This window comes from Phyllosticta citriasiana (genome assembly GCF_038021145.1).
Source record: "Phyllosticta citriasiana strain CBS 120426 chromosome Unknown IWZ02scaffold_11, whole genome shotgun sequence".
Classification (NCBI taxonomy): domain Eukaryota; kingdom Fungi; phylum Ascomycota; class Dothideomycetes; order Botryosphaeriales; family Phyllostictaceae; genus Phyllosticta; species Phyllosticta citriasiana.
In genome coordinates this window covers 162,400-187,662 of record NW_027117288.1, presented here as the reverse complement: position 1 = coordinate 187,662, position 25,263 = coordinate 162,400, and the positions used below count along the sequence as shown (strand labels likewise).

At 56.5% G+C, this 25,263-nt stretch overlaps 9 protein-coding genes across 9 annotated transcripts; 4 read left to right on the top strand and 5 right to left on the bottom strand.

Annotated features, from left to right (window-relative positions):
* Window positions 1-106: 106 nt before the first annotated feature.
* Window positions 107-2,862, top strand: IWZ02DRAFT_457872 (uncharacterized protein). The gene is made up of 2 exons (XM_066767962.1): window positions 107-226; window positions 278-2,862. Exons 1-2 carry the CDS (start codon window positions 210-212, stop codon window positions 2,685-2,687), a joined length of 2,427 nt encoding a protein of 808 aa, XP_066620225.1. The 5' UTR covers window positions 107-209; the 3' UTR covers window positions 2,688-2,862.
* A 587-nt stretch (window positions 2,863-3,449) lies between these two features.
* Window positions 3,450-4,958, bottom strand: IWZ02DRAFT_45142 (ubiquitin-conjugating enzyme/RWD-like protein). Its single transcript, XM_066767533.1, has 5 exons — window positions 4,665-4,958; window positions 4,439-4,484; window positions 4,292-4,321; window positions 3,993-4,176; window positions 3,450-3,933 (listed from the first exon to the last, which is right to left on the bottom strand). Exons 1-5 carry the CDS (start codon window positions 4,706-4,708, stop codon window positions 3,794-3,796), a joined length of 444 nt encoding a protein of 147 aa, XP_066620224.1. The 5' UTR covers window positions 4,709-4,958; the 3' UTR covers window positions 3,450-3,793.
* On the top strand, window positions 4,888-5,911 carry IWZ02DRAFT_457865 (uncharacterized protein). Its single transcript, XM_066767961.1, has one exon. It carries the CDS (start codon window positions 5,209-5,211, stop codon window positions 5,590-5,592), a length of 384 nt encoding a protein of 127 aa, XP_066620223.1. The 5' UTR covers window positions 4,888-5,208; the 3' UTR covers window positions 5,593-5,911.
* Window positions 5,394-7,294, bottom strand: IWZ02DRAFT_45215 (glutaryl-CoA dehydrogenase-like protein). Its single transcript, XM_066767569.1, has 4 exons — window positions 6,853-7,294; window positions 5,889-6,804; window positions 5,731-5,840; window positions 5,394-5,681 (listed from the first exon to the last, which is right to left on the bottom strand). Exons 1-4 carry the CDS (start codon window positions 7,049-7,051, stop codon window positions 5,635-5,637), a joined length of 1,272 nt encoding a protein of 423 aa, XP_066620222.1. The 5' UTR covers window positions 7,052-7,294; the 3' UTR covers window positions 5,394-5,634.
* A 4-nt stretch (window positions 7,295-7,298) lies between these two features.
* IWZ02DRAFT_406153 (flap endonuclease 1) lies at window positions 7,299-9,242 on the top strand. The gene is made up of 2 exons (XM_066765673.1): window positions 7,299-8,203; window positions 8,255-9,242. The coding sequence occupies exons 1-2, from the start codon at window positions 7,538-7,540 to the stop codon at window positions 8,768-8,770; spliced, it is 1,182 nt and encodes a 393-aa protein (XP_066620221.1). The 5' UTR covers window positions 7,299-7,537; the 3' UTR covers window positions 8,771-9,242.
* A 1,197-nt stretch (window positions 9,243-10,439) lies between these two features.
* On the bottom strand, window positions 10,440-14,191 carry IWZ02DRAFT_457859 (putative phospholipid metabolism enzyme regulator). The gene is made up of 3 exons (XM_066767960.1): window positions 13,115-14,191; window positions 12,554-13,002; window positions 10,440-12,280 (listed from the first exon to the last, which is right to left on the bottom strand). Exons 1-3 carry the CDS (start codon window positions 14,059-14,061, stop codon window positions 10,761-10,763), a joined length of 2,916 nt encoding a protein of 971 aa, XP_066620220.1. The 5' UTR covers window positions 14,062-14,191; the 3' UTR covers window positions 10,440-10,760.
* A 1,806-nt stretch (window positions 14,192-15,997) lies between these two features.
* On the bottom strand, window positions 15,998-19,490 carry IWZ02DRAFT_382438 (uncharacterized protein; the record flags this gene model as incomplete). Its single annotated transcript, XM_066765224.1, has 4 exons — window positions 15,998-16,723; window positions 16,776-17,441; window positions 17,670-19,190; window positions 19,242-19,490. 4 exons carry the CDS (start codon window positions 19,488-19,490, stop codon window positions 15,998-16,000), a joined length of 3,162 nt encoding a protein of 1,053 aa, XP_066620219.1.
* A 996-nt stretch (window positions 19,491-20,486) lies between these two features.
* On the top strand, window positions 20,487-21,152 carry IWZ02DRAFT_45066 (uncharacterized protein). The gene has a single exon (XM_066767480.1). It carries the CDS (start codon window positions 20,524-20,526, stop codon window positions 20,950-20,952), a length of 429 nt encoding a protein of 142 aa, XP_066620218.1. The 5' UTR covers window positions 20,487-20,523; the 3' UTR covers window positions 20,953-21,152.
* A 1,457-nt stretch (window positions 21,153-22,609) lies between these two features.
* Window positions 22,610-24,255, bottom strand: IWZ02DRAFT_382696 (Alpha/Beta hydrolase protein; the record flags this gene model as incomplete). Its single annotated transcript, XM_066765238.1, has 6 exons — window positions 22,610-22,745; window positions 22,798-22,871; window positions 22,927-23,065; window positions 23,181-23,914; window positions 23,983-24,057; window positions 24,151-24,255. 6 exons carry the CDS (start codon window positions 24,253-24,255, stop codon window positions 22,610-22,612), a joined length of 1,263 nt encoding a protein of 420 aa, XP_066620217.1.
* Between the last annotated feature and the right edge of the window lie 1,008 nt (window positions 24,256-25,263).

Sequence of the window (25,263 nt, the reverse complement as noted above, 5' to 3'; positions counted from 1 at the left end):
CAGCGGAGGGCGCCCGATGACGCAGCGCAGAGGTCGGGTGGACCCTGCACGCCAAGCTCTGTCGATCGACGCACCGGCTCATCGACGTTCAATTCAAATACTCCCAAAGTAATCAACCACCAACACCACTATGTGATGCGCTTGCCCTGGGCGCTCACCACGTCCTCCTCTTCTACCGTCAGCACCACGCCACTTGAACTGCAACCAAGATGAAGTTCAACATAGAGTAAGTTTGCCACGCAAAGACTCCGTTTCAACACCAGCTCATCCATGACAGCGATCTGCCGGTGCTTTTCCCGTACCCGCGTATCTACCCAGAGCAGTACAAGTACATGTGTGATCTTAAGCGCACCCTCGATGCTGGTGGCAACTGCATTCTGGAGATGCCTTCGGGCACGGGCAAGACCATTTCTCTGCTTTCGCTCATCATTGCCTACCAGCAGCACCAGCCAGAAAAGCGCAAGCTCATTTACTGCTCGCGTACCATGTCCGAGATCGAAAAGGCTCTGGCCGAGCTCAAGGCCTTGATGAAGTTTCGCACCAAGGAGCTCGGCTACGAAGAAGACTTTCGAGGCCTCGGCCTCACTAGCCGCAAGAATCTGTGCCTGCATCCGTCGGTGAAGCGCGAGAAGAACGGCTCCGTAGTCGACGCGAGGTGTCGCAGCTTAACGGCCGGATTTGTGAAGGAGAAGAAGGATCGTGGAGAAGACGTCGACCTCTGCGTCTACCACGAGAACCTGGACTTGCTAGAACCTCACAACTTGATTCCTCCTGGAGTCTTTACGCTCGATGACCTTTTGAAATATGGCGAAGAGCAAAAACAATGCCCGTACTTTACGGCCAGGAGAATGATGCCCTTTTGCAACGTCATCATATACTCGTATCATTACTTGCTCGACCCAAAGATTGCAGAACGCGTATCAAAGGAGCTCTCCAAAGACTGTATCGTCGTCTTCGACGAGGCCCACAACATTGACAACGTCTGCATTGAATCCCTGAGCATTGACCTCACCGAGGACTCTTTGCGGAAAGCCACCAGGGGCGCAACCAACCTCGAGCGCAAGATTACTGAGATGAAGTCGACAGATGCCGAAAAGCTCCAGAATGAATATGCCAAACTCGTAGACGGACTGCGAGAGGCTGATCAGGCGCGTGATGAAGAGGCCTTCATGTCCAACCCCGTATTGCCAGACGACTTGCTGAAAGAAGCGGTGCCTGGAAACATTAGACGGGCCGAGCATTTTGTGTCATTCCTAAAACGCTTCATCGAATATCTCAAGACCCGCATGAAGGTCCTGCATGTGGTGGCAGAGACGCCGCCATCATTTCTCATGCACTTGAAGGAACTGACGTTTATCGAAAAGAAACCACTCAGATTTTGCGCCGAGAGGTTAACATCTCTCGTTAGAACCCTCGAGCTGACCAATATCGAGGACTACCAACCGCTGCAGGAAGTCGCCACATTTGCAACTCTGGTAGCAACATACGAAACCGGATTCCTTCTCATTCTTGAGCCATATGAGGCAGAGGGCGCCACAGTCCCGAACCCCATCTTTCACTTCACCTGCCTGGATGCATCAATCGCTATAAAGCCAGTCTTCGAACGCTTCAGTTCCGTCATCATCACGTCGGGAACAATCTCTCCGCTGGACATGTATCCCAAGATGCTGAATTTCCAGACGGTAGTCCAAGAATCGTACACGATGACGCTGGCGCGCAAGTCATTCCTGCCCATGATCGTCACGCGCGGTAGCGACCAAGCACCCATCAGCTCAGGGTTCCAGGTGCGCAACGACCCCAACGTGGTGCGCAACTACGGGGTGCTGCTACGCGAGTTTTGCAAACTGACGCCCGACGGCATCGTCGTCTTCTTCCCGTCATACTTGTACATGGAGTCGACAATCAGCCAGTGGCAGGGCATGCACATTCTCGACGAGGTGTGGAAGTACAAGCTGATCCTGGTCGAGACGCCCGACGCGCAGGAGACCAGCCTGGCCCTTGAGACGTACCGCACCGCCTGCAACAACGGGCGCGGCGCAGTGCTGCTGTGCGTCGCGCGCGGCAAGGTGTCCGAGGGCATCGACTTTGACCACCACTACGGCCGCACCGTGCTCTGCATCGGGGTGCCCTTCCAATACACCGAGTCGCGCATCCTCAAGGCGCGGCTCGAGTTTCTGCGCGAGACGTACCGGATCAAAGAAAACGACTTCCTCTCATTCGACGCCATGCGTCACGCAGCGCAATGCCTAGGGCGCGTGCTGCGCGGCAAAGACGACTACGGCATCATGGTACTGGCGGACCGGCGGTTCCAGCGCAAGCGCGGCCAGCTGCCCAAATGGATCAACCAGTACCTGACCGAGGCCGACACCAACATGAGCGTCGACCAGGCCGCCGCCATGGCGCGCAAGTTTTTGCGCGACATGAGCCGCTCGTACGGGCCCCAGCTCCAGGAGGGCATCTCCGTCTGGGGCCCCGCCGACCTGGCGCGCTACCAGGCGCAGGTCCAGGAGGACGAGATTCGGCTCCTCCAGGAGCGCCCGGATAGGGACGACGTCGTCATGGGCGAGGAGGCCAAGTACGGCAATGGCGCTGCTGCTGCTGCTGCTGCTGCTGCTGGTGGTGGAGCGGGGGATGAATTCGACGAGGGCTTCGATGCCGACGCCATCATGGCTGATGTCGAGACGTAGAGCCAGCCTCTCAACACGTTACAAGGAAAGGATGAGCCGAAGATGAACGCTGGCTAAAGCTGCTGCGTCCGTCACCGGCAAGCCAAGCAGGCAGCCGTTCACAGACAGCGAAGTACATAAGTAGATCAAACCAAACAAACACTCTTCCTCCATGCACTCCCTCGTTCGATGCTGCGCCACAACCTCTAATAAAACATCGTTCATAAAAAAGTGGCGCGGATAGTCCCAACCATCCGTCCGTCCGTCCGTGCCTTGTCTTGCTTTGCTTCGCTTTCACACATCCGGATCCCGTCAACTCAATCACGCACGCTGCGACAGGGGAATCTACATCGAGAGACATCCGATGCATCCATCGGCGATCACGCTTCTTCCCCCTTTCCAGTATCTCTTTCTTGCCTTTTTTCTCACACATCAACATTTTCTCTCGATCTCCTGTGTCTTGAAATCAACATTAGAATACTGGCGTGACGTGCGTTGTCGTGCCAGCTCCACAGATACATTAGGTAGATATGTACGCAGCCAGGTCAAGCGATGAGGTACGTCGATTCTGGACGTCTTTGTCATTGGCTCGGCTGGCTGCGTCGGCTTGTCAATCCAGCGACTGCCGCGCTTACACGCCAACGGGGTCGTCGTGGTGGGTCATAGATGGCAGGAGGGCCGCTTTCGCGTTCTGGGTGAGTGTGTGTATGTGTGAGACGGCAGTCAAGGCGTGGGTCTGATTTGGTCTGGGTGGCAGCGAGGCAGTGATGAGGCTGAGTAAACCACAAGTCTATCGAGGCAAGGAAACCAGTAGCGGCGGCGACGCATCAAAGGGAAACGTGCAAAAGAAAATCAAATAGACAAGCCCAGCAATCTCTGTGATTTGAATCTTGCATGCAAACTGGAAGAGCCCGAAACCCGAATACTCCCGTTCGTCAAAGGCCGGATATGCATCGTAATAAAATATTCGACCCGCCCAAAAGGGGAAGAGGAGAGAAGTGATTTTAGGCACTCCTGTACTGAACCTTCATCATGGAGCACCGACTTCTTGTCCATGCCAACCTGACCCCCCAAGCAAGCAAGCCGTGAAAGGAAACCAATGACACCCTAAGCCATGCTCAAACAACCTAGATGGCATACTTTCTGGTCCATTCGCGAGCCGTGGCCTCGTACCTGGCGCGGTCGGTCTTGTAGACGTGTGCAATCTCCGGAACCAGCGGGTCGTCGGGGTTGGGGTCGGTTAGCATGGAGCAGATGGACAGGAGAACTGTGAGGCGTCAGCCGTGTCTCAAAATCGACTTGTTTTTTTTTTTTATAAGGACATACCCTTGGAGATGGTAAGAGCCGGGCTCCACTGATCCCTCAGAATGTCCAAGCAGATGCTGCCGTTGGAGTTGATGTTGGGGTGGTAGATGCGGGTGGTGAAGTTGACCTTGGGTGGCTTGAACGGGTAGTCTGTGGGGAAGTGGATGGCCAGGAAGAAGACACCGCCGGAGTAAGGTGAGTCGCCCTGAGGATAAATGTCAGCCTGGTGTCGCAAAGAGCGAGGATCGAGGCGGCAACTTGGGCGTTTGAGCCCTGGGCCCCTTGGCCCTGCCGACTCGCAGCATGATGGAGCGACTTACAGGACCCATGATGGTGGCTTGCCAGTGGAACTGTCATCGGAAAAGCGTCAGCAAAGTGAGGCCAATATTGTAGGTGTTGGATGGATGCGGGTGCAGTCGTCGATGGTGGTGACGATGCAGAGGGCAAGGCGGGCGGCGGAAACGTACCAGGTCATCGCCGATGGGACCGGCAGAGCACGACGAGGGAGGGTCACTGCACGGAGTCGTCAGTAGTGGTCCAGCGGAGTGTGTTTGTTGATGCCATCTTTTTCTTCTTCTTCTTCTTCTTCTTCTTCTTCGTCGTCGCCGAGCACGAAAAGCCCCGCACGCGCAAAGTCGTCATGCGAGCGGCGGTTGACGGACGGATTTGGGGGCAGGGCTTGGAGCGACGTACCGACCGAGGTCAGTGAGTTCCTTGTTGATGCGCTTAAGAGCCATGGCTTGTGGTAGAGAGTGTTTGTTTTAGCGAGGGCGGGGGAGGGAAGAGGGCGAGTCTTGGAGTTGGTTGTAGTTGGATGGGAGTTGTCGGGGCGTTGACGATGGAGTGTGAAGATTGCAGTGCGTAGCGTCCAAGAAGAGAGAGAGGAAGGGAAGTGGGCTGTGGCACGGGCAATATAACCCTGCAATGCCTGCCCCGGTTAGCGCCCAGGTGTGTGAATCGTGGCTGCCCGAACAGCGACCGCAGTGACGTAGAGCAGTGGGTATTGAGATATGCACCGTAGACCAGCGACGGTCAATGTACACACATGTACTTGACAACTTGAACGCTTCAATATCAACCTTGACTTTTGAACCCTCACCTCCTTTTCTTCCTCCCCGCCTGCATCGTTCAACTCTGTCATTCCCCCCTCGCCACTGATCCGCCCCCGCGGCTCTCGGCATGCCGACAAGTCTTGCACGACAGCCGCCCAAGCCCAAAGAAGACGTGCCTCAGCCTCATGCAATATTTGAGTCACCTTGGCCCCACGCTTTCAACACTTCTGTGGTGCCTGGCACGACAGGGCCCATCTGTTACCAACCTTACACCATGTCACGTGCCCTTCTGCTTCTGGACTAGCCTGGCGCGGTGGACACGGGGAGCCCGTTGGCCTCGGCCCGTACCTGCATCTAGTGTCCGCCAGCGTCCAACCGCTGCTCAGAGAACCATCTTGGATCACGACTTACCAATCACTTGCATCGTTCCTCGCAATTTGACTTTTGCTGCTGACATGGCCACATCCAAGACACGCCACCACCAGTACCCAATGCATGATTTTGGCCGGTTCACCTCGAGTATTTTTACAACTCACCACCGCCTGTCTCATGTCTCCTCTTCACATTAACCCCACTTGAATCCAGTACCATCACCATCAGTTGCAAGCCAACTAGCAAAAAGCCTGCAGACCAGTGATGGCCCTCCCGAGAATGAGTGCTAGCAAACAGTCAGTCAAGTCCTCACCAGACCAGCATTTTATACATACAGTGAATATCACTCTGGCCTTCATACGTCTGCGTCACAAAAAGGTTGGCCACGTGTCGGCCAATTCCATACTCGTCGCTGACTGCATTGCCACCAAAAATCTCTTGCAGTCTGTAGTCTTGTCAGCAGCGTCGTTTCCTTGGCGGCGGCAAATCTTACATTCTAGCATTCACCAGAGCCCTGTCGCAGTTTTGCCGCTTAATCATGGAAATCATCTCGGGCGTCGCCTTGCCCTCGTCCTTAAGCCTGCCGACCTGGTGGGCGGCAAGAATTCCATAGGCAGCGTCTGTGCAAGCATCTGCCAGTTTCTTCTGGACCAACTGGTATTTGGCGATGGGGTTTCCTTTGAACTGCTTCCTGTCCAGAGCATACGTCCTAGCCCTGTTGATGCAGTCCTCCAGAGCGCCCATGGTCCCCCAAGCAATGCCATATCTGGCCGAATTGAGACAGCTAAAAGGCCCCTTCAATCCTTCTACATCAGGGAACATGTTGGCTTCGGGCACTGGACAATTATCCATCAGAATCATGCCAGTGGTGGACGCCCTCAGTCCATTCTTGTTGCTAATCTTGGGCGTTTCCAGTGTTCCTGGCGGACACGACGAGCGGTCAACAATGAACCCTCGGATTTTGCCGGTGCTCTCCAGCTTGGCCCAGACAAGCATAATGTCGGATATGGGTGAGTTGGTGATCCAGGTCTTGGAGCCGCTCAAAGAGAAGTAGCCTTTCTTGGTGGGGTGCGGTTTCGCTTTGGTCTCCATTGACCCCGGATCTGAACCATGATTGGGCTCAGTAAGACCAAAAGATCCCAAAATCTTGCCCTTGGCCATGCCTGGCAAGTACTTCTCCTTGAGCTCTTTTGTGCCGAATTCATCAATGCCACCCATGACTAGCGAGCTCTGTACCGACATGCCCGACCTATAGCCAGAATCGACGCGTTCGACTGCTCGCGTGATGAGACCAGAGGCGACATTGCCTACGCCAGCACAGCCGTATCCCCGAATTGTCGCTCCGAGAAGACCAAGTTCTCCCATTTCCTCGAGAATCTTCTTGTCGTAGTTTTCGTTGCGGTACGCCTCTGTTTATTTGTGAGCAGGCAGTGGTTTCCACATGGTCCGAGACGCACCTAGCACACGGGGAAGCATGCGCTCTTGACAGTATGATTCCGCAGTCTCTGCAATTGCAAGCTCCTCCTCTGTCAACAAATTGTTTGCTCCCAAGGGATCCTTCCAGTCAAAGGTGTGTGCATAGCGGCGACTCGATGCCGCGGCACGCGACGATGACGTGAACTGCCTTGCGGCGCGCTTCCCGACAGTTCTGAGCATCTTAGATGTACGGTAGCAGAGGAAGAAGTTTTGCGAGAGGAGGGCGCAAGTACGAGGAATGGACCGTTATTGACGCAAAAGATGATGGCGGTTCGGCAACCCCACACCAATCAAGTCCAGCTAGCCGTCTCCCGCCGAGGTGTCAAGCAGACTGTAGGGCGCACTCGGGGACAATCGCCGGCCATAGCGGAATCCAGGCCACTTTGAGCCGTGCTCGCAGTCCTGAGATAGGCTAAGTAACGCCATCAGCCGTCTTGTATGTTCTTGTACATGGCCTTTTGGGTTGACACGACCGAGCATTCATGACGTAGAGCCGAAACCCTGGCGCTAGTCCCAAAACGCGCCAAACGAGCCCGACGCGCCTGCCTCCACTGGCGCCTTCACGACGGGTCCTGCTCCCTCCTTCAGCGCGACGTCACCCGCGCCTTTCAGACAGCCTTTTCTCACCAACCTCGCGCCGCCTCGACTCCCTCACCCGTCGCCAAGATGGGTATCAAGAACCTCTACCAAGTCATCAATGAGCACTGCCCAAGCGCCATCAAGACGGGCGAGATCAAGAGCCAATTCGGACGCAAGGTCGCCATCGACGCCTCGATGAGCATCTACAGCTTCTTGATCGCTGTGCGCTCCGAAGGCCAGCAGCTCATGAGTGACACGGGCGAGACCACTTCGCATCTCATGGGCATGTTCTACCGCACCCTCCGTGTGGTCGACAACGGCATCAAGCCCGTCTACGTTTTCGACGGCGCCCCGCCCAAGCTCAAGTCGGGCGAACTCGCAAAGCGTTTCCAGCGAAAGACCGAGGCACACGAGCAGCACGATGAAGCAAAGGAGACGGGTACGGCCGAGGAGGTGGAAAAGTTCTCGCGACGGACCGTGAGGGTGACACGAGAGCACAATGCCGAGTGTCAGCGCTTGTTGAAGCTCATGGGCGTTCCGTACATTATTGCTCCAACCGAGGCCGAGGCGCAGTGTGCGGTTCTCGCCAGGGCAGGCAAGGTGTATGCTGCGGCGTCGGAAGATATGGATACCCTGACGTTCAACTCGCCCGTCCTGCTGCGGCACCTCACCTTCAGCGAGCAACGCAAGGAGCCAATTCAGGAGATACATCTAGACAAGGTGCTGGAGGGCTTGGAAATGGACAGGGAGCAGGTATGACTTGTCATGGTACTTGGGCCAGTTGACATCCGCTTACATGCGCAGTTCATCGACCTCTGCATTCTTCTCGGCTGCGACTACCTCGACCCCATCAAGGGAATCGGCGCAACGACGGCCCTTAAGCTCATCCGTGAGCACAAGAACCTCGACGGCGTTGTCAAGTTCTTCGAGACTTCCCAAAAGTACACCCTGCCCGAAGACTGGCCCTACCAAGACGCGCGCCTCCTGTTCCTTGAGCCAGACGTGCGCCCCGCCGACCATCCGGAGTGCGACTTCAAATGGGACGCTCCCGACGTCGACGGCCTGATCAAATTTCTCGTCGAAGAAAAGGGCTTCAACGAGGACCGCGTGCGCGGCGGTGCCCAGCGTCTGCAAAAGAACCTCAAGTCGGCGCAGCAGAGCCGGCTCGAGGGCTTCTTCAAGCCCGTCCCTAAGACGGCAGAGGAGCAGGCTAGTCTCAAGAGGAAGCACGAGCAGGCGCTCGAGGAGAAGAAGAAGAGGCAGAAGCAGGCGGCCAAGGAGAAGAAGGACGCCAGGTCGAAGCCGAGAGGAACGGCATAGATATGGTGGAATCAGCAGTCGTGGCGTGTGAAGAGGAAAAACGGGCGGGTGATTGGCGTCATGGAAATCAGATGATGATATGGTGGCATATCTTTTTTTCGAATTGCTTCGGAGCTGGAAAGGGAAACTGGCGTTGCATTCGGGTGGGCCATGGCCGGCCTTTGCTTTTTCACTAGACGTTTTCCTTTTGAGAGCTGGGAAGGAGGGTGGGAAGGACGGCTTTCACCTGTTCAAAGGAAGATGGGATTGCTAGGCGGACTCGATGGAATAGCTCCGCTATCTACACTACGACTTTGAGGAATCGTAGTATCTCGTTTCAGACTAAGAAAATATCCGTGCTGGGAGGGTAGAAAGGATGAGCACGCTGCTAAGTAGTATGGAGTATGCCATTGCCCCTTGGACAATGAACTCAGTCTTTCAATCGCGAGACTACTTGAATCAACAATGTTAGCGTCAGGTCTTAGACATCAGATATAAGACATCTGCGTTTCAAACACATGCTTCTTTCTCGCTTTCTTTCCGCCTATTCGCTCATCTTGTGACCTCGTCTTCGTCGTCCTCCTCCTCCTCCTCCTCCTCCTCCTCCTCCTTCTCTCTATAGCGTCTTTCCTCAACGCGTCCCACACAGTGCATGTGCGGTAAAGCGAAGCACCTGCCCACCTACCTACCTATTCAACACACATGCCATCCCTCACCTTACCTTCCCTCACCTTTCCTCTCCTTCGCGGAAACATGGGTGAGAAAGTGCGTTTTCCGCCGCTCTACCCCCGTGTGCCCCGCCTCGTCCGCCGTTTGTCGGTTGGCGTGGCGAGGAGCGAGAAGGAAAGTAGAAAGGCAAGAAAGAGGGGGGGGGGGGAAAGAAAGGAAGAAAGAAAGAAAGAAAGAAAGAAAGAAAGAAAGAAAAAATGTCTACGTGCGTTCCTTCATGTATACCTCTGTGGGTATTGGGTGGGTGGTCTAGGAGCACAGCACAGCACAGCACAGCACGCAAGAGGACGTAAGAGATACACAGCAAAGGAGAAAAGGACGAGGCGAACAGGGACACAGACATAGACAAGGAGGATGTAGGTAGGCAAGTAGTAGCACAGCCAAAGACTTGATTAATTGTTTGTGCGAAGGAGGCGGCGGACAGGGCTGCTGGCATGTCCGTTGAAAGAGATGGACAAATGGACAAAAGGATTAGGTACCTGGGTGGGTAGGTAGGCGTGGATATGGCGAGGCGGGGAGATGCGAATGAGGTGCATGCATGTATGTATAGACTTATTTCTTCATTTCTTCATTTCGTTTATTTGAGGGTCTTGTTTTCGCTGAACAAGGAGGAAGAGAGAGAGAGAAAGTAGGAGGGAGGGCGAGAGGGAGAGAAAACGAGGGCAGGGTAGGGCAGGGGTGAAGCGTCATCGCCACCGCTCTCGCTGACGAGCTGCGACGAGGCATGAAAGCACACTTCGACGAGCTAGTCGGTGAAGAAGAAGATTAAGAAGAAGAAGAAGAAGCGGGAGGGTACGAACGTAGAGAAGGTGAAGTAGATTGGGAGAAGAAGCAAGAAAAGCGGAGTGGAAAGATGTTTCCAACGATGACGACGGAGGAAGAGGAAGACGTTAAAGACATGATAAATGATGATGCGTCGCTAATTTGCTTTGCTTTGCTTTGCTTGCTTGCTCGCTTGCTAAGCCCAGCCCAGCCCAGCCCAGTCCAGTCCAGTCCGTACCCGTCCATCCCATCCCATACCCCTGGAAAGAAAAAAGGACGATACTCCAGGCAAAGAGGAAAAGAAGAGGGTCCGCTTGTGCCATATGTGCATGCCGCCATGTTGTCGCCTCTTGCTCCCCCATGTACGCGGTTTGATACCACCGCTGCTGGCGCCTGCTACATGTGGTCAGGCAACAGCCACACCAAAAATAGACAAGGTGGAAGAAGACGAACAAGTGGTAGTAGAAGCTCAAAGACAGTAAGTAGAAGTGCTAGAAGTGCTCGACAAGACATCGCCGCATCAAGACGACGAAGGAGGCAATTCGATGTGCTCCCAATCACCCTCCCAGTCGTCCCAATCGCCCTCCTCTTCATCGCCCGGCCTCGCATGCCACACCTGCGTCACCGACATGGTGCCGTCCGCTTGGATTCCCTTCTCCGGGTGCACGGCAACGACCGCTCCAATGGGCGCCGTGTGCGTCGAGCTGCTCAGCGGGAGCTGATACTTGAGCACGCCACGCACTATGAGCTCAAAGGGGTATTGGATGACGCGTTCCCAGCGCTCCGTACCGCCAGCCTCTGTCTTGTTGCCTGGCTTTTGCAGCCGCAGCTCGCCAATCGAGTAGTGCGGCCGCCGCTTGAGCGGATCGCCGTCAAAATTGAGCGGCGAGTCGAAGTGGAAGATGCGGCCCAGCAACATTGTTTGCGAGTCGCCTTCTGGGTCTTCAATCGGATCAGCCGGGTCATCGTCGCGCTTGTCGTGTTTTCGGCTTTGCGCTGAGGCCGATCGGCGCGGTACGACGGGGTTGATGATGGGGCCGAGACTGCCGCCGTCCGGATGCTCCCGCCAGAATTTTTCAGACCCGACGTGTTTGCTCTTGGCAAATATGTTGACGTCCATGTCTTCTACGCTTACCGCCACGATGTTGGGGTTGATGGCTTCGACCAGGAGATCGAGCATGATTTCTTGCTCGCTGGCTAGGACGTTCTGGATCTCTTTGACCTGGACGCGGTACAAAGGCTTTGTAGTCGCAAAGAGGAACCCAACGGCACCGAATGCAAGCAACAACACCATGATTGTTAGCACGAAGCAGCCGGCGAAACGTCGAAGACATCCCCGCCGGCGACTTTCGTACCGCTCGTACGGTCGAAGATTGCTAGATGCCCGTGACCGCATGGCCCGATGTCGAGGCCTTTGGACAGTGCCCATGAGTGGTGTTCGCTCGTCGTCTGCGCCCTCCCCGTCCATGTCGTAGGCCGAGAGCTCACCCATCTTCCGATGGGAATGACCGCTAGGCCGTGAGCTGTGCCCAGCGAATTTCGGACTTCCTGGTTGCGAGCCATGTCGCGAAGTGTATCCAGAAACGCTGCGATTCCTCGAATGCTGCGACTTGGATCCGTCGTCAAGGTGGTTGCTAATGTTGGAGTTGCGGCCAAAGCGGCCAATGTGGTGGTGGAAACCGCTGTGACTGCCGCTAGACCGTGAATGGTTGCCTCTTATCGTGCCATCATAACGGTCGTTGCCATCGTCGTCGGCGTTGGAGTTGTTGTAGGGATTGTTAGCAAACTTCATACTTCTCTTGCCAGCCACGCTTCTATGCCCTTCCACCACACCGGGTATCGCCCGCAGACCACCTCGGGGATGGTCTACGATGCTAGCCATGGATGTCGCGCTCGGCGTACGAGAATGATGTCGGCTCGGACGCGGATGGGTATCTGGGGGGTTGGATTCGTAAACAAACGTCTCGTCGGAGTCGGAGGAGTCGGCTTCGTCAACTGCACTCGCAACTTTTGCTTCGAAAATGTCGGCTTTCGAGGAAGCTTTGCGAGGAGAATCGTTAGTGCCTCTGTTGTACGTGTACTTGCTGTAGCTGGTGTTGCTGCGAGCGGAGGGAGGGCTCTGAGAGAACTGGGTGCTTGTTGCTGGACTGGCTAGTCCAGCGGAACGAACAGACTGCGAGGATTGCATGCCCGAGTCTGTGGCGTTGCTCAATGACGGGATGGTGTTTGCACGATGACCAAATTCCGGCCTGCCGTCAGGCTGAATTGGATGGTTGTGGTGGCTGTTTGGATTGCGCGCAAGGCTGTACCTACCAGTGCCCGATGTTATCGATGGAGCTTTGCGCACGGTTTTCCGCTTCTCTTTCTTGGGTCTGATCGTTTCATTGCTGGGCTTGAGGCGAAGAGTGCCGCTTGGTTCTCCCCGGCCCTGAACAGCGCCACCTTGGGGCTGACCGATTACTCCTTGTGGGACGGACCGTACCGTCTCCGTTTCGACAGTCATGTTCTTGGACGGTTCCGTAACGGATCGGGACTTTCCCGGCACGAGACCGGTGAAGGAGTTTCTCGAAGGCAACCCGGCCGGACGAGGTGTGTGCGTCGTCTTCTTCTGATCCGTTGATCTTCCTCTGTCCTCGCTCTTGTTGTTGCTCCCACTCTCGCTTCCGCTCTCGCGAGCCTTGGCTTCCTGTGCCTTGGCGGCCTCTGTGGGGACAGCGACAACGGTCTCGTCGCTCGATATTTGCTTTGATGGGGCGTTTGCACTATGACTCATGTTAGCCGACGGGCTCAATGATTTTTTTCCTCGCGACTTTTTTGCAGCATGGTCTTGACCGAGCAAGGCGGCGCGAGGGTCCAGTCGAAGCCAAAAATTACCTCTGAACGTTGAGCAGGTCGAATCCTGGTGTTGCTGGCAGGCTGGCCTCTTGGACAGTCTCGAGTGACGGAGCTGAGCCGCCTTGGCCTCGCAAAGTGCCTCTTCTCGACATGGTCTCTGGATCCTCTGGCTCGCTGGGCTGGGTCTCATTCCTGCCGTGTCTCGACTGGGGAGGAGAGTCGGTGCTTTCGACGACGATGTTGGGAGCAGACTGAGTGGCAACGGGGCCGTCGGGGCGGCGGGGAGGCAGTTGAGATGGAGCTGGCTGGCCGCGGAGGGAGTTTCGGCGCGAGTGTGTGTTGGCGGAGGGTGGCGGCGACTTGATTCGCGGCGAGACGGGCCAGTGGGGAGTGCTGTCTCCAGAGGCACCTGCACTGTTTGACTTTGCTGGTCGCTGGACCCTCGAAGCGTCTGCGGCTGCAGGAGGTTGAAGCTGAGGAGTGCTTGCAGATGCAAGGGCCCGCTGTATGGCGGCGGCCGAAGGCGTGGTTCCTGTGCCGGACAGGGAGGTCGAAGTCGCGCCGCGGTGGGGGCTGACGTCGTTGGTATGACTGTTTTTGCGGGACCTGCTGGCGACTTTCCGGGCCGGGCCGGCCATGGCAGGTTGGTGGGCGTGAGGTTGCGAGGTGGAAGTGGAGAGGGGAGGTCGCGAAGACGACGACACGGATGAGGTCGAAGGCTGGCGGGCCGGTGAGGTGTCGCGAGACTGGACGGGCGAAGACATGGCCGAAGGAGGGGCCGACGGGGTGCGCGGGCGGTGCTGATTCACATTCACCTGGGTCTGTGTTGACGAGTGCTTGTTTGGGCCGAGTGACGATGATGATTGGGTCGTAGTGTTGTTCGAAGTAGCACCAGCACCGGCTGAGGGCGCATCGTCGTAGAGGGCGGGATCTGCTGTCTCAGGCAAGCCGGTGACGGAGCTGAAGCGTTCGTCCGTGTCGGCCATGGCTGCGTTCTGGGAGAGTCGTCGCAGGGCTGAGTGGGATCATTGCAAGGTTTGGAATGGCGTTGAGGTGGCTCTGAGCACTCCAGGGCCTTGGCTGCCGGCGACCTTCATTGAGGCCCTCGCAGGGCACGCGGCGAGCGGCGGTTGGCTGGCTGGCCTGCTCTGATGGACGAAGGAGGGATTTATTGGCCGAATGGAAGCGTAGGGTTTAGTTTTCACGAGTAGGAAAGCGAGCGAGCGAGCGAGCGAGCGAGCGGGCAGACGTGGAGAAGCAGAAGCGGGTTTGGATGTTGAGGTGCGGAGGTGTGGTGCAGTGCCAGCAGACCAGACTGGGCGGGCGGCTGGGGAGGGGAGAGACGACATGGACTGACGGGGAGTCCTGGGCAAAGCAAGCAAGGCACCGCAAGGCACCGCAGACCAAGGAAGCAGACGCAGCGTCATGGGCTTATTGACCTTCGCCGCCATTCCCTCGTGCCGCCGCCGCCCCCCTTCCCTCAAGTCAGGCACCTCCTCTGCTGCTCCGCTCAGGTACGGCCGATGGACGCTCCCCCTCCCTCCATCACGACAACCGACTCGCCTACCACACACACCCGACGGCGACCGACCTGACAGCATCATCATGCACTGACTACTGACTGACTGACTGGTGGGCTGGTTTGCGCAGTGCCGGCCACGTCTCTCGCCGATCTTCAGCACATCACGCCGCAGACAGACAGACAGACAGACAGACAGACAGACAGACAGACAGCGCAGCACCTCTACACACAACACCACCACCACCACCACCACCACCATCATTGACAGCCCCTCTGCATTCATCCTCCTTGTCTTCGTACCACCCGCCCGTCATCCTGTCACTCTACCACGGGCCCACTCACTCAATCCTGACTAACCACACATGCTCCCTTCACGCAAAACAAGTCGCGCTTTCTTTTTTGTATAACGTGGGTTTTTTGATTATGTCATTTGAGTCAATGTAGTAGCCCATTTGCGGCTCTCCACGTCTGTCCATCGGCTTCCCTCCTCTGGCTTGGATGATGCACCTCATCTGCCAACAGATCCTCTTCGCCTTTCGTACAATTGTCTAGCTAGGTAGGTGGCCTCCCATCTACCCAATCCAGGTATCGTCAAGTCATCAAAGGAAAAAAAGAAAAAGGAGAGCGAACAAAAAGACCATTGAACGAAAGAGAAAAAAAGAAAAAAAGAAAAAGAAAACGGGAGTAAGAAGAAAATACTCGACAATCGCCGCCCCCCCTCTTCGCTATCCACTCAGCCTTCCCCACATGTCTCTTACCATGCGTGGCTGGCTCTGCTTTTGTGTCGGCATTAGGTACAGTGTGCTTGCGAAAATGCTTGCCTGTAACGACAATTGGTCTTTGTCTTCCATGCGTGCAAGGCTGAGAGAAGAAGAGGAGAAACAAAGAAAAAACGCTACGAACGATGGGAAGTGATGCAGGCCGGCCGTGACAACGTTGGTAATGTGACATTTTCAAAGGGGGAGGAAAAAAGAGGCAGTAGCAGTAGCAGCCCGTGGCTGGTGGGAGTAAGCAAAGTCGTGTGTGGGTGAGGTGTGTCCATGTGAAAGTTTTGATCGTCGAGCCATCATCTGCTGCTATTGCTGTACAGACGCCTTCGTACCAACTAGTGAGGCGTTCCGTCGTAACCGCTGCTGTTGAACGCCGTGAATTTTGCAAGTCGAGAATCCATGTGCGGGATATCAAATCGAAAAGTGAAGAAGCAAAGCAGATGCTCGAGCTCTTGGTTGCCCGCCCTCGAGGGCCTCTTAGCCAAGGAAAAAAAAAAAAAAAAATCTACGGAAGCCAATCGCGAGGAGACTTCCGTTCGCCTTGAGCGCCAAATCGTGTGCTGTATGTACCGTGGGTTTCCTTTCTAGGTCACGCTCCATTGTCGTGTGCCGCGCCTGGTAATCTGTTGCTTATGCGTCCGTCATGTCGACGTCATTCTCGGGGTTGAGGACATAGTCAGCCGGCCCCCAGTTGCCTTCGTAGACGGTGGCACCGGCGCGCCGCCGCTTCTCAACCCATCGGACGCCTTCAAGCTCGCACACCTGGTCGATGGTGGGTCGTGCCGCAGGATCTGGGTGGATCATCCACTGAACCACGTTGTCGAGAGCCCCGGGCTCGTTTTGGTCCACCATGAACCGAGGAGGGTCGACAAGCGCTTCCAAGCGCTGACGTTTCGGTGACAGTCTCCGGAGGGCCTGCGATGTCTCGTCGTCGTGGTCCGAGCCGAACAATGTCTCGCCGACAGGCATCATCGAAGCTTCGTCGCAGATGGGCTCACCGGACTCGTCGCGTTCCAGTGTGCTTTCTGAACTCCACGTCAAGCTGGGAAGGTCGCTAATGTCGCCTCTGCGCAGGCGCTGCCACGAGGCGCCATTATCTGGCAGGATGATGTTGCCTGCGATCTCAAGCATGACCATGCCCAGCGAAAAGACGTCGGCGGGCTTATCGAAGCGACCGGATAGAACCTCCGGGCCAATGTATTCACGGTCACCCTCACCGTCAATGCCTGGAGGCGCCGGCCATCGGCTGGCAAGACCAAAGTCTCCAATCTTGAGAACGCCCTCCCAATCGATGAAGACGTTGGCAGGCTTGAGGTCAAGATGGATGAAGCCAGAATCATGAATGTACTTGACACCCTGTTCTGTGTTAGTTGCCATTTCCATCACTTGTGTTGTGCTGGAGACTCACCAATGAAAGCTCTAGCAGAATCTTCCAGATTCTAAAGTCGTCGAGACGTGCCTTGTCTCCAGTTTCCAAAAGAAACCTCTTAAGGTTCCCATTCTCGCAATACTCGGTCTGAATGTAGAGGTGATTCTCAACTTCCCAATAATTGCTCAGCTCAATGATATGCTCTGATCCGCGGAGAGCACTGAGGATTTCCACCTCTCGCAGCTTGCGTTCCCTGTCCTTGGGGCCGGTGTAAGGCTTCTTGGATTTCTTGACGATCCAGCCCTTGTTCAGCGAGGTTGTTTGCCGAGACTGCTTGACCGCGTCATCAACAGGCTGCGAGACGAGGTACACTTTGGAGAATTCTCCGTCGCCCGTAAGAAGTTTGACACTTTCGAAGCGAGCTATCAAGCTAGTGTCCACGTCGTTCCTGGTCAGTCCGGTGATGGGAGTGACTCCAGGGTGTCCGTTGCCAAATTGGAAGGGCAGGTCCCGAGACGCCGTTGGCGTCGCGGGTGGGAACGATCCTTGACTGCTGGTGCTTGAGTTGAACAAGGTGTTCTTGCGATTTGCTTGACCAGAAATTGACAAGCGGCTGGCATCCGGAGGAGTGTAGCTTCCATGCGGCGTATGCGGCGATTTCGTGCGGTCGAGAGTTGGAGTTGGCACCGCTGAAAAGTAGTTATTCTTAGCCGCGTCTACCACGGGTGATGGAGAGGCGTGTTCTTCGACAGCTATGTCTGGAAATCCGGCAGGACGAGATCGAGTCGATGAACATCTCCTCGGGCGCGCAAAAGGAATCGGAGAGCGCTCAAAACCGTTCCTCTTCCTGCCTTCGCTGTCCAACGAACCGCGCGGGAAAGACTTACTCTTAGAGAACTTCGGCGAGGGAGTGTCTTCATTTGATGGCGGCACAAAAGTGTCGGCTCCGAGAGATGCGCGGCGACCAAAAATGTTGCTCCTCAAGCTGTTATCTCTCGAGTTGCGGCCACTGCTGTTCTGCTTGGTAGGGGTTGGCGGGAACTCGTCATTGCTCAGCTGGCCGTCAATTCCCGATGGTGACTGCAAGCCGTCTTCGCCATCGATGCTCACAAAGCTTCCTCGGCGAGGCAGGCCGGAATTTTGAGAAGAGCCGAAGATGCTGACGCCTTGTCCAAAGGAAATTGGCGTGGTCTTTCGGGCATGAGAGCTAAATGGTGTCGACGGCGTTCCAAATTCAGGACGGGACATTGTCGATTTCCCAAACGTGCTGCGCTCGAACGGGGTGGTGCTGATGGGAGGAAAAGACAATCTCTTCGAGGGAGTGTCCGGCATGGCGTAGCTCTCGAAGCCTGGCTGGGGCTGTGCGTCCGCGTTTCGATTTTTCTTCGATATAAGACCAGTTGACATGAAGGCAGTCGGAAGAGGCTTTGCGGCCTTGAAGTTATTGGGGGTAGCAAAGTCGGAAGGGCCATCGGGACGAGAAGCTCCAATGGGGAGAGAGCGTGAAAATGGCAGAGGAGGCTTCGAGGTCTCCGCAATCATTTGACGCCGCATCGGCGCCGCCGTTTGGTGCGAAGGCGAACGTTCGCCATCGTCGCTGTCGCTCGAGGAGGAGGAGGAGGAGGAGGAGGAGGAGGATGAAGATGGAGTGAGAGCGTTGGAGAGAGGATGAGGTTGGTGTAGTACGGATGACGGGCGTGGTTGAACTGATGGGAACGGAAGAAAGGCACTTTTGCGGAAAGGAGACTCAGCCGGAGAAGGGCTCATGGCGACGGCGCTGTCGAGAGAACTGCGAAGTTTGGACTTTGAAGCGGCAGCACCGGGGATGAGGAACTCATGTCCATGGTCGTGGACGACACGTGGTCGTGCCATGCCAGAACCATATCTTTGCTGCAGCGTCGACCTGCGCAATGAGAAGGATTTGCGGATTGGGGAAGCACGTCTGGGCCCCAGAGGAGAAGAATGTGAGGTATAGCTGCTGTTGACGTATTCTCGGTCATGCTCGTTGCTTCCCCGGTCGTCCGACTGGCCTTCGAAAATGTCAAAATCAAAGGGCCCGTTTTGGACGCTCCTCCTCTTTGCAACCGGACTGCCAAGACTCGCCTGGTCAAGATTCATGATGCCGTCACTCCGTTTGAGTGGACTCGACTTGGCGGGGTGGAGGCACTTTGAGACAGGATCCTCGGATTTTGGCCTGGCAAACTCAAATTTGATCGGGCCGTCGTTGAATTCCAGGCGTGCGCAACTGTTCTTCAGGTCTGTTTCGGATCTTGAGTGCTCGATTTCTTCTCCAATGTTTTCTGCCTCATACGAACCCCGGCGAGACGAAGGCGGCGACTTGTTGGCCTGGTTCATGGTGTCGCTCAAGGCGCGGCGGATGGGGCTCTTTGGGGTTTGACGCTTGCGAGGCGAGGTTCGGAGAGGACCAGTGCGCCGCAGGCCAAGCTTGCTCTTCTTGGTCGAGGCAGGAGTTTCTCGCGGCTGAGCAAAGGCGAAGTGGGCGACGGGGTCTCCATCTTGATTCAACTCGGGGCTTAATGCTCGAGTCAGGGCCAACGAGGAGAGTGGGGACTGCGGCGAGGTGGTTGGTGGCTGGATGGAGTAGCGTTGGGCCTTGGATGGCGAGCGGGACAGCGACCTGCGGATTTGCTTGATGGAGGGGAAGCCGTCGACGCGATAGGAGTGCGGGTGGTTGGGCGAGTGAAGATGCAGGGTGCCGCCGACGTCGCGGTGGGGAGAGAAGGCGAAGTCCATGCTCGCGGTTGAACTGCGGTCGGGGCTTTGGATGAGTCGGTGAGACTGAACGCGTCGCGTGGGCGCGATCGTGACTGCGATGGAGCGTGTCGAAAAGCCCCTAACTGAGAGTCTTGAACTGGATTTTTTTTTTGGGCCTGGTGTCGCGTGTCAGAGGGCGGGCGACTGGCAGTATGCGAGGCGCATAGGGGAGAAGTCCAGAAGACGGCAAAGAGTTAAGACTTCTGCCGCGCGCTTGCGAGACTTGCAGTATAGGAATGCAGGTGGTGTTTACCGTCAACACAGGCGGACCCAAGAGTCGGATAGTCGAATTCCTTTCCCCTTCTTGTATGTGTGTGCGAGTGCGAGAGGCAGAGCCGTGACTACACGGCCCCAACTCAGCTCCCTCGACGTGTGGGCATGCGCGGGCCGGGCGGCGCGGGGGAAAGGGCGTGTGATGAGGACGGCTCAGGTGGACGAGGATGATGTGGGCGGAGTAGTCGGGGACGGGCGATGGTGGTGGTGGATGGGCGACGCGTGGGTGGAATGCGCAGGCGTCGAGTAAACAATGGGGGGCGCGTGAGGAGAGCGCGTCACGGCGAGCGGTGGGGATGCGCAAGGAGCGGTCGGAGGTGGTGTGGGACAAAGAATGTGGGCGGGGTCGAGGAGATGTGTCGGGGGATGGAGCAGAAGAGAAGTAGAGGGGAGGGGCGAGTGTTGGTGTTGGGGCGATTTGTGTATGGACTGGGCAGGCCTTGGTGGAGGGTTCCTGAGGTTAGGAGAGAGACTGGAGGCGGGAGGCGGCGGGCGGTGGTGGCGGCGCGTGCTGGTGCACCTCAGTCGGGTCTGCCTGGTGGTGCTTGGCTGGGGCTCGCGTTTGCTGCCGTGGCCGTGGCCGAATCCCTGACCTGTCTCGCATCCATCCCTCGCTCCCGTGGGTCCACCAAATAACTACATGTGTGTACGGTACATACGCACTGCGACTCGTGGCCGAGCGTCTGCTGAGGTGCAGCCTGCGTCAAAATGTTGCTGCTGCTGCTGCTGAACCTGCTGGATGGCTGCCGATGCGCGGGCTGCGACTGCGACTGCGACTGCGACTGCGACCTGCGACCTGCGACCTGCGACCTGCGACCTGCGACCTGCGACCTGCGACCTGCGACCTGCGACCTGCGATGCGCCAACAGGTCGTGGTAAGCCAAGTCTCTCTGTTTTGTTGATGTTTATTTACTTTTCTGCCACATCTGGCTGGCCATCTGAAGGCTGGGTGCGCAATCGCCCATCGCCAGCCAGGTCTCCCCCGCACCAGGTCAGCGCCTCAGCCCTGCCGTGTCCCTCGCATCGCTCAACATACACTCAGCTACATACAGTACAGTCAGTCAGTGCATGTAACTATCCAAAGTGCATTCCTGGTGCCTCATTCTCCACTGTCGGGCGAGCACAGAGGGGCCATCCCTACGAGCCTGTTCCGCCCTGCCCTGCATGACCTGCTCGCCCTGTGTCTCCAGTCAAGCTTCGAGGCTGAGCTGCACATGCGCTGGCTCACGTCTTACTCACAATCTCTCCTCTGCTTCTCGTCGTTCAATCAATAGCGGCCGTATAGTGTGCACAGTCATCATCATCTTCTTCGGCCTTTGGCGCCGCGTCGAATCCGCCCGCCGCCGTCCACGCAAATATGTGGCATTGGCGGCTCACAACGGCTGCGTTGCGCCTGGCAACACTCGCACCTAGATGAGGCAAACGGCCTTACGTCAATAACGGCCTCGATACGTCCTGTCAAACTCGGCGCTTAACCATCGAGATGGCTGCTGCATCTTGCATGGCGGGCTGGCGGCATGGCAGCATCGGCAGCCCACATGAGCAAACGAAACGCAGGGGAACGAGAGAAAAAACCCTCCGGCTCAGGGTCTCGCGTCTCTCAGCCATTCATCTCAGCGCCACTGCAGCTCCGCCTCGCTCCTAGTCAATGTTCCCCAGACATCTTCATGCTAGGTCTTGCTGCGCCAATCACCCTGTGGCGCCTCATGGCGGCCAACGGCGCCCTCGTCATCTTCTGCTGCCTCTATTGAAGATCCGATAGCTCCTCGAATAGCAGGCTCCCGCAATGCGCCACTGCCCGCCCGCCGTCCCTTTCGCGACTTGCTTAGCTCCTGGCATGTGATGTTTACACTCTCCAAAAGGTGAAGCTCCCACAATCTTGTTGAGTCGCCAATGGATCCAACTCGGATGCATATGCTCCAGCTAAGGTGCCGTTGAACTTTGACTTGCATGGCTGAGGAATTTCGGCTCAGCTCGCCCGCACAGCCGCCCATACTGAGTCTTGTCTGAAGCTGGGAGCCATCAAGAATATCGCGTCGTCCGCGCTCCGAGTCGCCAAGGCGGGAGAGGATCGGATGATCAGCCCTGGGTCCCCCTCGGCGAGAAAAGTCGGAGCTTTGCGGGCGTGCGGGTGGAAACGGAACCTCGGGATCAACAGTCCATCATCAATCTCGTCCCGCTCGGTCATCACCTTACGGCCGCGCCTTGAATCCTGCCGCGCGACTTCTCTGCGCCTTTACTCAATCAAATACATCAAAATTGGCTGCCTCCCCGGTGACCAGGCAATGGCAATAATACTAAAGGACCCTCATGTCATTCTGCTCAGGGATGCGCTGCTTTGCTTTCCTCGCCTCGACCAAAACAATTAACCCTTTTGGGAATTGCGCAATCTTCAGCCGCGGCCCCTCCCGCCGTGTTTCTGGCCTTTCTTTGTCCACCACGCCCGTGACGGGCTCTTGGGTCCGCGCACGCCCGGTTCAAAGCGTGTGCGCTGGAACGACGGCGCCGCTGGAGATACCACCGCAGCGGCTCACCTCAGGACCACCTCAGGTCAGTCAGCCCAAGTCTACGACAAGGGCCGGTCTCTTCGGCCGTGAAAATTTTTTTGTCTTTGGTTGCGATTCAAGAGTCGGTGTGCAAAGACAGGCTTTTCTGCTGCTCGTTAATGTCTCTTTGGTGGGTAGATGCTGCATGTACGGGACAGAACTGATATCAGGTATTCCGTGCATGGATGCTACGAAGCTACGAAGCTACTCAGACCCACATCAATCCACCTCAGCACCACCACCACCACCACCACCATACCCCGCAATCCTTCGGACGACTCAGTATTTTGGCTTGAACGGCATCGTTGCCAACTGCTGTCCTGCGTTCCCTTGGATGCCAAAGAGCTTGTAGAGCCAGTTCATGATGATGAAGAAAGACTCGGGCTCACCCATGTGCTTGATGCCCGGGACGAATCTGGGAGGAAAAAATCAGCATCCGCATATCTATATCCTGGTAATCAACGTACCGAGCTTCCTTTGGAGCACCGTGCTGAAGAGCAAGGTAATAATCGTCGATGGGGAAGATTTCGTCTTCGGTACCCTACGCAAAACATCAGTCAAAGGAACCAGGATCAAAGAGTGGGGTGCATCCATACGTTTACCAACAACAACCGCGCGCACTCTGGCTTGTCTAGCGTGCCGTCCTTGAGCAGAGAAAATTTGTCCAACGCCTCGCCCTTGAACTTTTCCACATCGTCGCCGTACCCAAACTTGTAAGCCAGCGTGTTGGCCAGACTGTTTCTCACATCAGCGTCGTCCTTTTTCCATGGCCCGCATCCCAGCAAATCTCCCCCCCCCCCCCCCCCCCCCCCCCCCCCCCCCCACCCCCACAAAAGGAAGCCAAACTCACTCGAATGGATACTCCAGGTGATTGACATGGTCCAACCACTCGCGATCAAACATGTGGTGGCACCCACCCCCAAGCGCCACCACCCCCGCCAGCCTGTTGGGATGCGTATGCGCCAAGCGAATTGCATAGAAGCCGCCAGTCGAAAAGGCCCAGACGGCGACGCGGTTCGAGTCGATTGCCTCCTGCGCGTCGACCCAGTCGAGCAAGCTGCTCCACTCGCGATCGGGACTCGTGGGGTCGCTGGCGTTGGCAGGGCTGTCGCCGGTGCCGGGGATTTCGACAACGACAACAGCGACGCCGTTGCGGCGCCAGCCCTCGGCCCAAACGGCCAGCTCGGTGCGGTAGCCGTCGAGTCCCGTCATGATGATAACGAGGGGAGCCGGCGCGCTCTTTGACGCGCCGCCCGGCACCTGGTAGTACACGGGGATATGCTTGCCCTCGCCCTCGATGCCGTGCGTGTGCGGAATCATCACCTCGTCCACGGGATGCTCACGCAGCTGCAGTCCCTTGAGACACGCCTCTTTACCCTTGGCCCATGCTTCTCGCTGCTTTTCCGACCGCGGCGCCGGGAATCGCGATATCCGGTACACGCCCGACGCGCGGAGGTAGTATTCGGACGCCTTTTCGCGCTCGCCTGCTGCCTCGGCGGCCTCAGCAGTGGCGACCAGCTTCTCGGCGTGGGGTGCGAAGACGGCGGCGTACGCGTCCCAGTCGTAGGGCTCCTTCATGTCGAGCTGCGTTGTTGCTGTTCAGCGTTTGCCTCCATTCGCTGACGAGTAATTGGCATGTTGGGAGCGCGTACCTTGGTCATTTCCTCGACAATGGGCTCAAAGTCCTTCGCAGCACTGAACATGAAGGGATAGACGCCCATTTGAGCCTGTAGGTGAACAAATGGTCAGCATGGATTTTCCTCCTCATTCCCATCAAGAACACACTGTAGAGTGGACGATGGGTGCATGTTCCAACTGACTGGCTTCTTCCACTTGGTCTCCCAAAGCTGCTTGAACGACTCATGATGCGGCGCCGGCTTCGTGAGCTTTTCCTGGATGAAGAACTTTCCGTTTGGCGCAGCCATTGTCGTTTCTCGTCCCGGTTCGTCTCTTGTTTGTTTTTCGTCTAAGGCGTTTCTTTGAGAATCGACCGTCTTTTTGGTTTGCTCCCTTCTTTTCTTTTGTCCAAACACCCGTTTCCGCGGTAATCGGACTCGGCGCAGCGTTTTGTTGGTGGAGATTTGGCAGCGGTCGTGGCGGTTGCGCTACTCCGCGTGACGTATGTCAACACGCTCAAATGCCGAACCACAGTTCGTGGGTCTGTTTCGACGCTTGTCTGCCGTTCTACCCGTCAAGCTAATCCGCAGACGCGGGCGAGCGGAATCGAGGAAGAGCTGAACTGTCAAGCAGGTGGTAGGTAGGTTTGGACGGTATTAATGTTGTCTTGCACACTTTGCACCACAATCACAGCGGACAGGACAAGACTCGGGATGAAGCAGAAGAAATCGGCGAGGGAAATCGGGAAGAAACAAATATTAAAAAAAAAAAAAACCAGTAAGAAACGAAGAAAGCGCCGACGCAGGATCAAACACTGCATTTATACACCACCCAATCCATAACATCCATGGCATCCATCCATGTAAGTCCGCAGCCTGCCCCCACACGGAGTCCGTCTGTCCGCATGTCCGTCCCTCCGTCCATCCGTCTCACACACACACACACACACACACACACACACACACGTCCCCGGCACCGTACCGTATCTAGCACGTATGTATGTAGGTCTACGTACTCCTCCTCGGTCCTCCCTAGTCCTAGTCCTAATCCTAGTCCCAATCCCTCCCTCACTCCCTCCCTCCCTCACCGCCAGCCAACCCAACAATGAACCAACACGACACGCACCATTCGGGCAAGTCAGCCCGTCCGTCCGCCATTCTGCCCGACCGCCACCGCCGCTCCTCCTCCTCCTCCTCCTCCTCCTCCTCCTCCTCCTCCTCACAAAACAAGTCAGCCCAGCCCGGTTTAGCCATGCGCCCAGCGCCTAACCACACGCGGCATGTTGCTAGCCCCTTGGAGCGCTAGCGCTCGCGCGT

What these genes read in the sequence shown, in the direction of transcription:
- IWZ02DRAFT_457859 (XM_066767960.1), bottom strand. Translation starts at nt 14,061, where the DNA reads ATGGCCGACACGGACGAACGCTTCAGCTCCGTCACCGGCTTGCCTGAG. An exon ending in GACCTGCTCAACGTTCAGAG is followed by an intron (nt 13,003 to 13,114) that starts GTAATTTTTGGC and finishes CATGAGTCATAG; the next exon opens with TGCAAACGCCCCATCAAAGC. An exon ending in ATCGATAACATCGGGCACTG is followed by an intron (nt 12,281 to 12,553) that starts GTAGGTACAGCC and finishes CTCCTCGCAAAG; the next exon opens with CTTCCTCGAAAGCCGACATT.
- IWZ02DRAFT_457865 (XM_066767961.1), top strand. Translation starts at nt 5,209, where the DNA reads ATGCAATATTTGAGTCACCTTGGCCCCACGCTTTCAACACTTCTGTGG.
- IWZ02DRAFT_45142 (XM_066767533.1), bottom strand. Translation starts at nt 4,708, where the DNA reads ATGGCTCTTAAGCGCATCAACAAGGAACTCACTGACCTCGGTCG. An exon ending in GTCCCATCGGCGATGACCTG is followed by an intron (nt 4,322 to 4,438) that starts GTACGTTTCCGC and finishes TTCCGATGACAG; the next exon opens with TTCCACTGGCAAGCCACCAT. An exon ending in AAGCCACCATCATGGGTCCT is followed by an intron (nt 4,177 to 4,291) that starts GTAAGTCGCTCC and finishes ATTTATCCTCAG; the next exon opens with GGCGACTCACCTTACTCCGG.
- IWZ02DRAFT_45066 (XM_066767480.1), top strand. Translation starts at nt 20,524, where the DNA reads ATGGCTGCCGATGCGCGGGCTGCGACTGCGACTGCGACTGCGACTGCG.
- IWZ02DRAFT_45215 (XM_066767569.1), bottom strand. Translation starts at nt 7,051, where the DNA reads ATGCTCAGAACTGTCGGGAAGCGCGCCGCAAGGCAGTTCACGTCATCG. An exon ending in CATGCTTCCCCGTGTGCTAG is followed by an intron (nt 6,805 to 6,852) that starts GTGCGTCTCGGA and finishes ACAAATAAACAG; the next exon opens with AGGCGTACCGCAACGAAAAC. An exon ending in AGGCCAGAGTGATATTCACT is followed by an intron (nt 5,682 to 5,730) that starts GTATGTATAAAA and finishes ACTGTTTGCTAG; the next exon opens with CACTCATTCTCGGGAGGGCC.
- IWZ02DRAFT_406153 (XM_066765673.1), top strand. Translation starts at nt 7,538, where the DNA reads ATGGGTATCAAGAACCTCTACCAAGTCATCAATGAGCACTGCCCAAGC. An exon ending in TGGAAATGGACAGGGAGCAG is followed by an intron (nt 8,204 to 8,254) that starts GTATGACTTGTC and finishes TTACATGCGCAG; the next exon opens with TTCATCGACCTCTGCATTCT.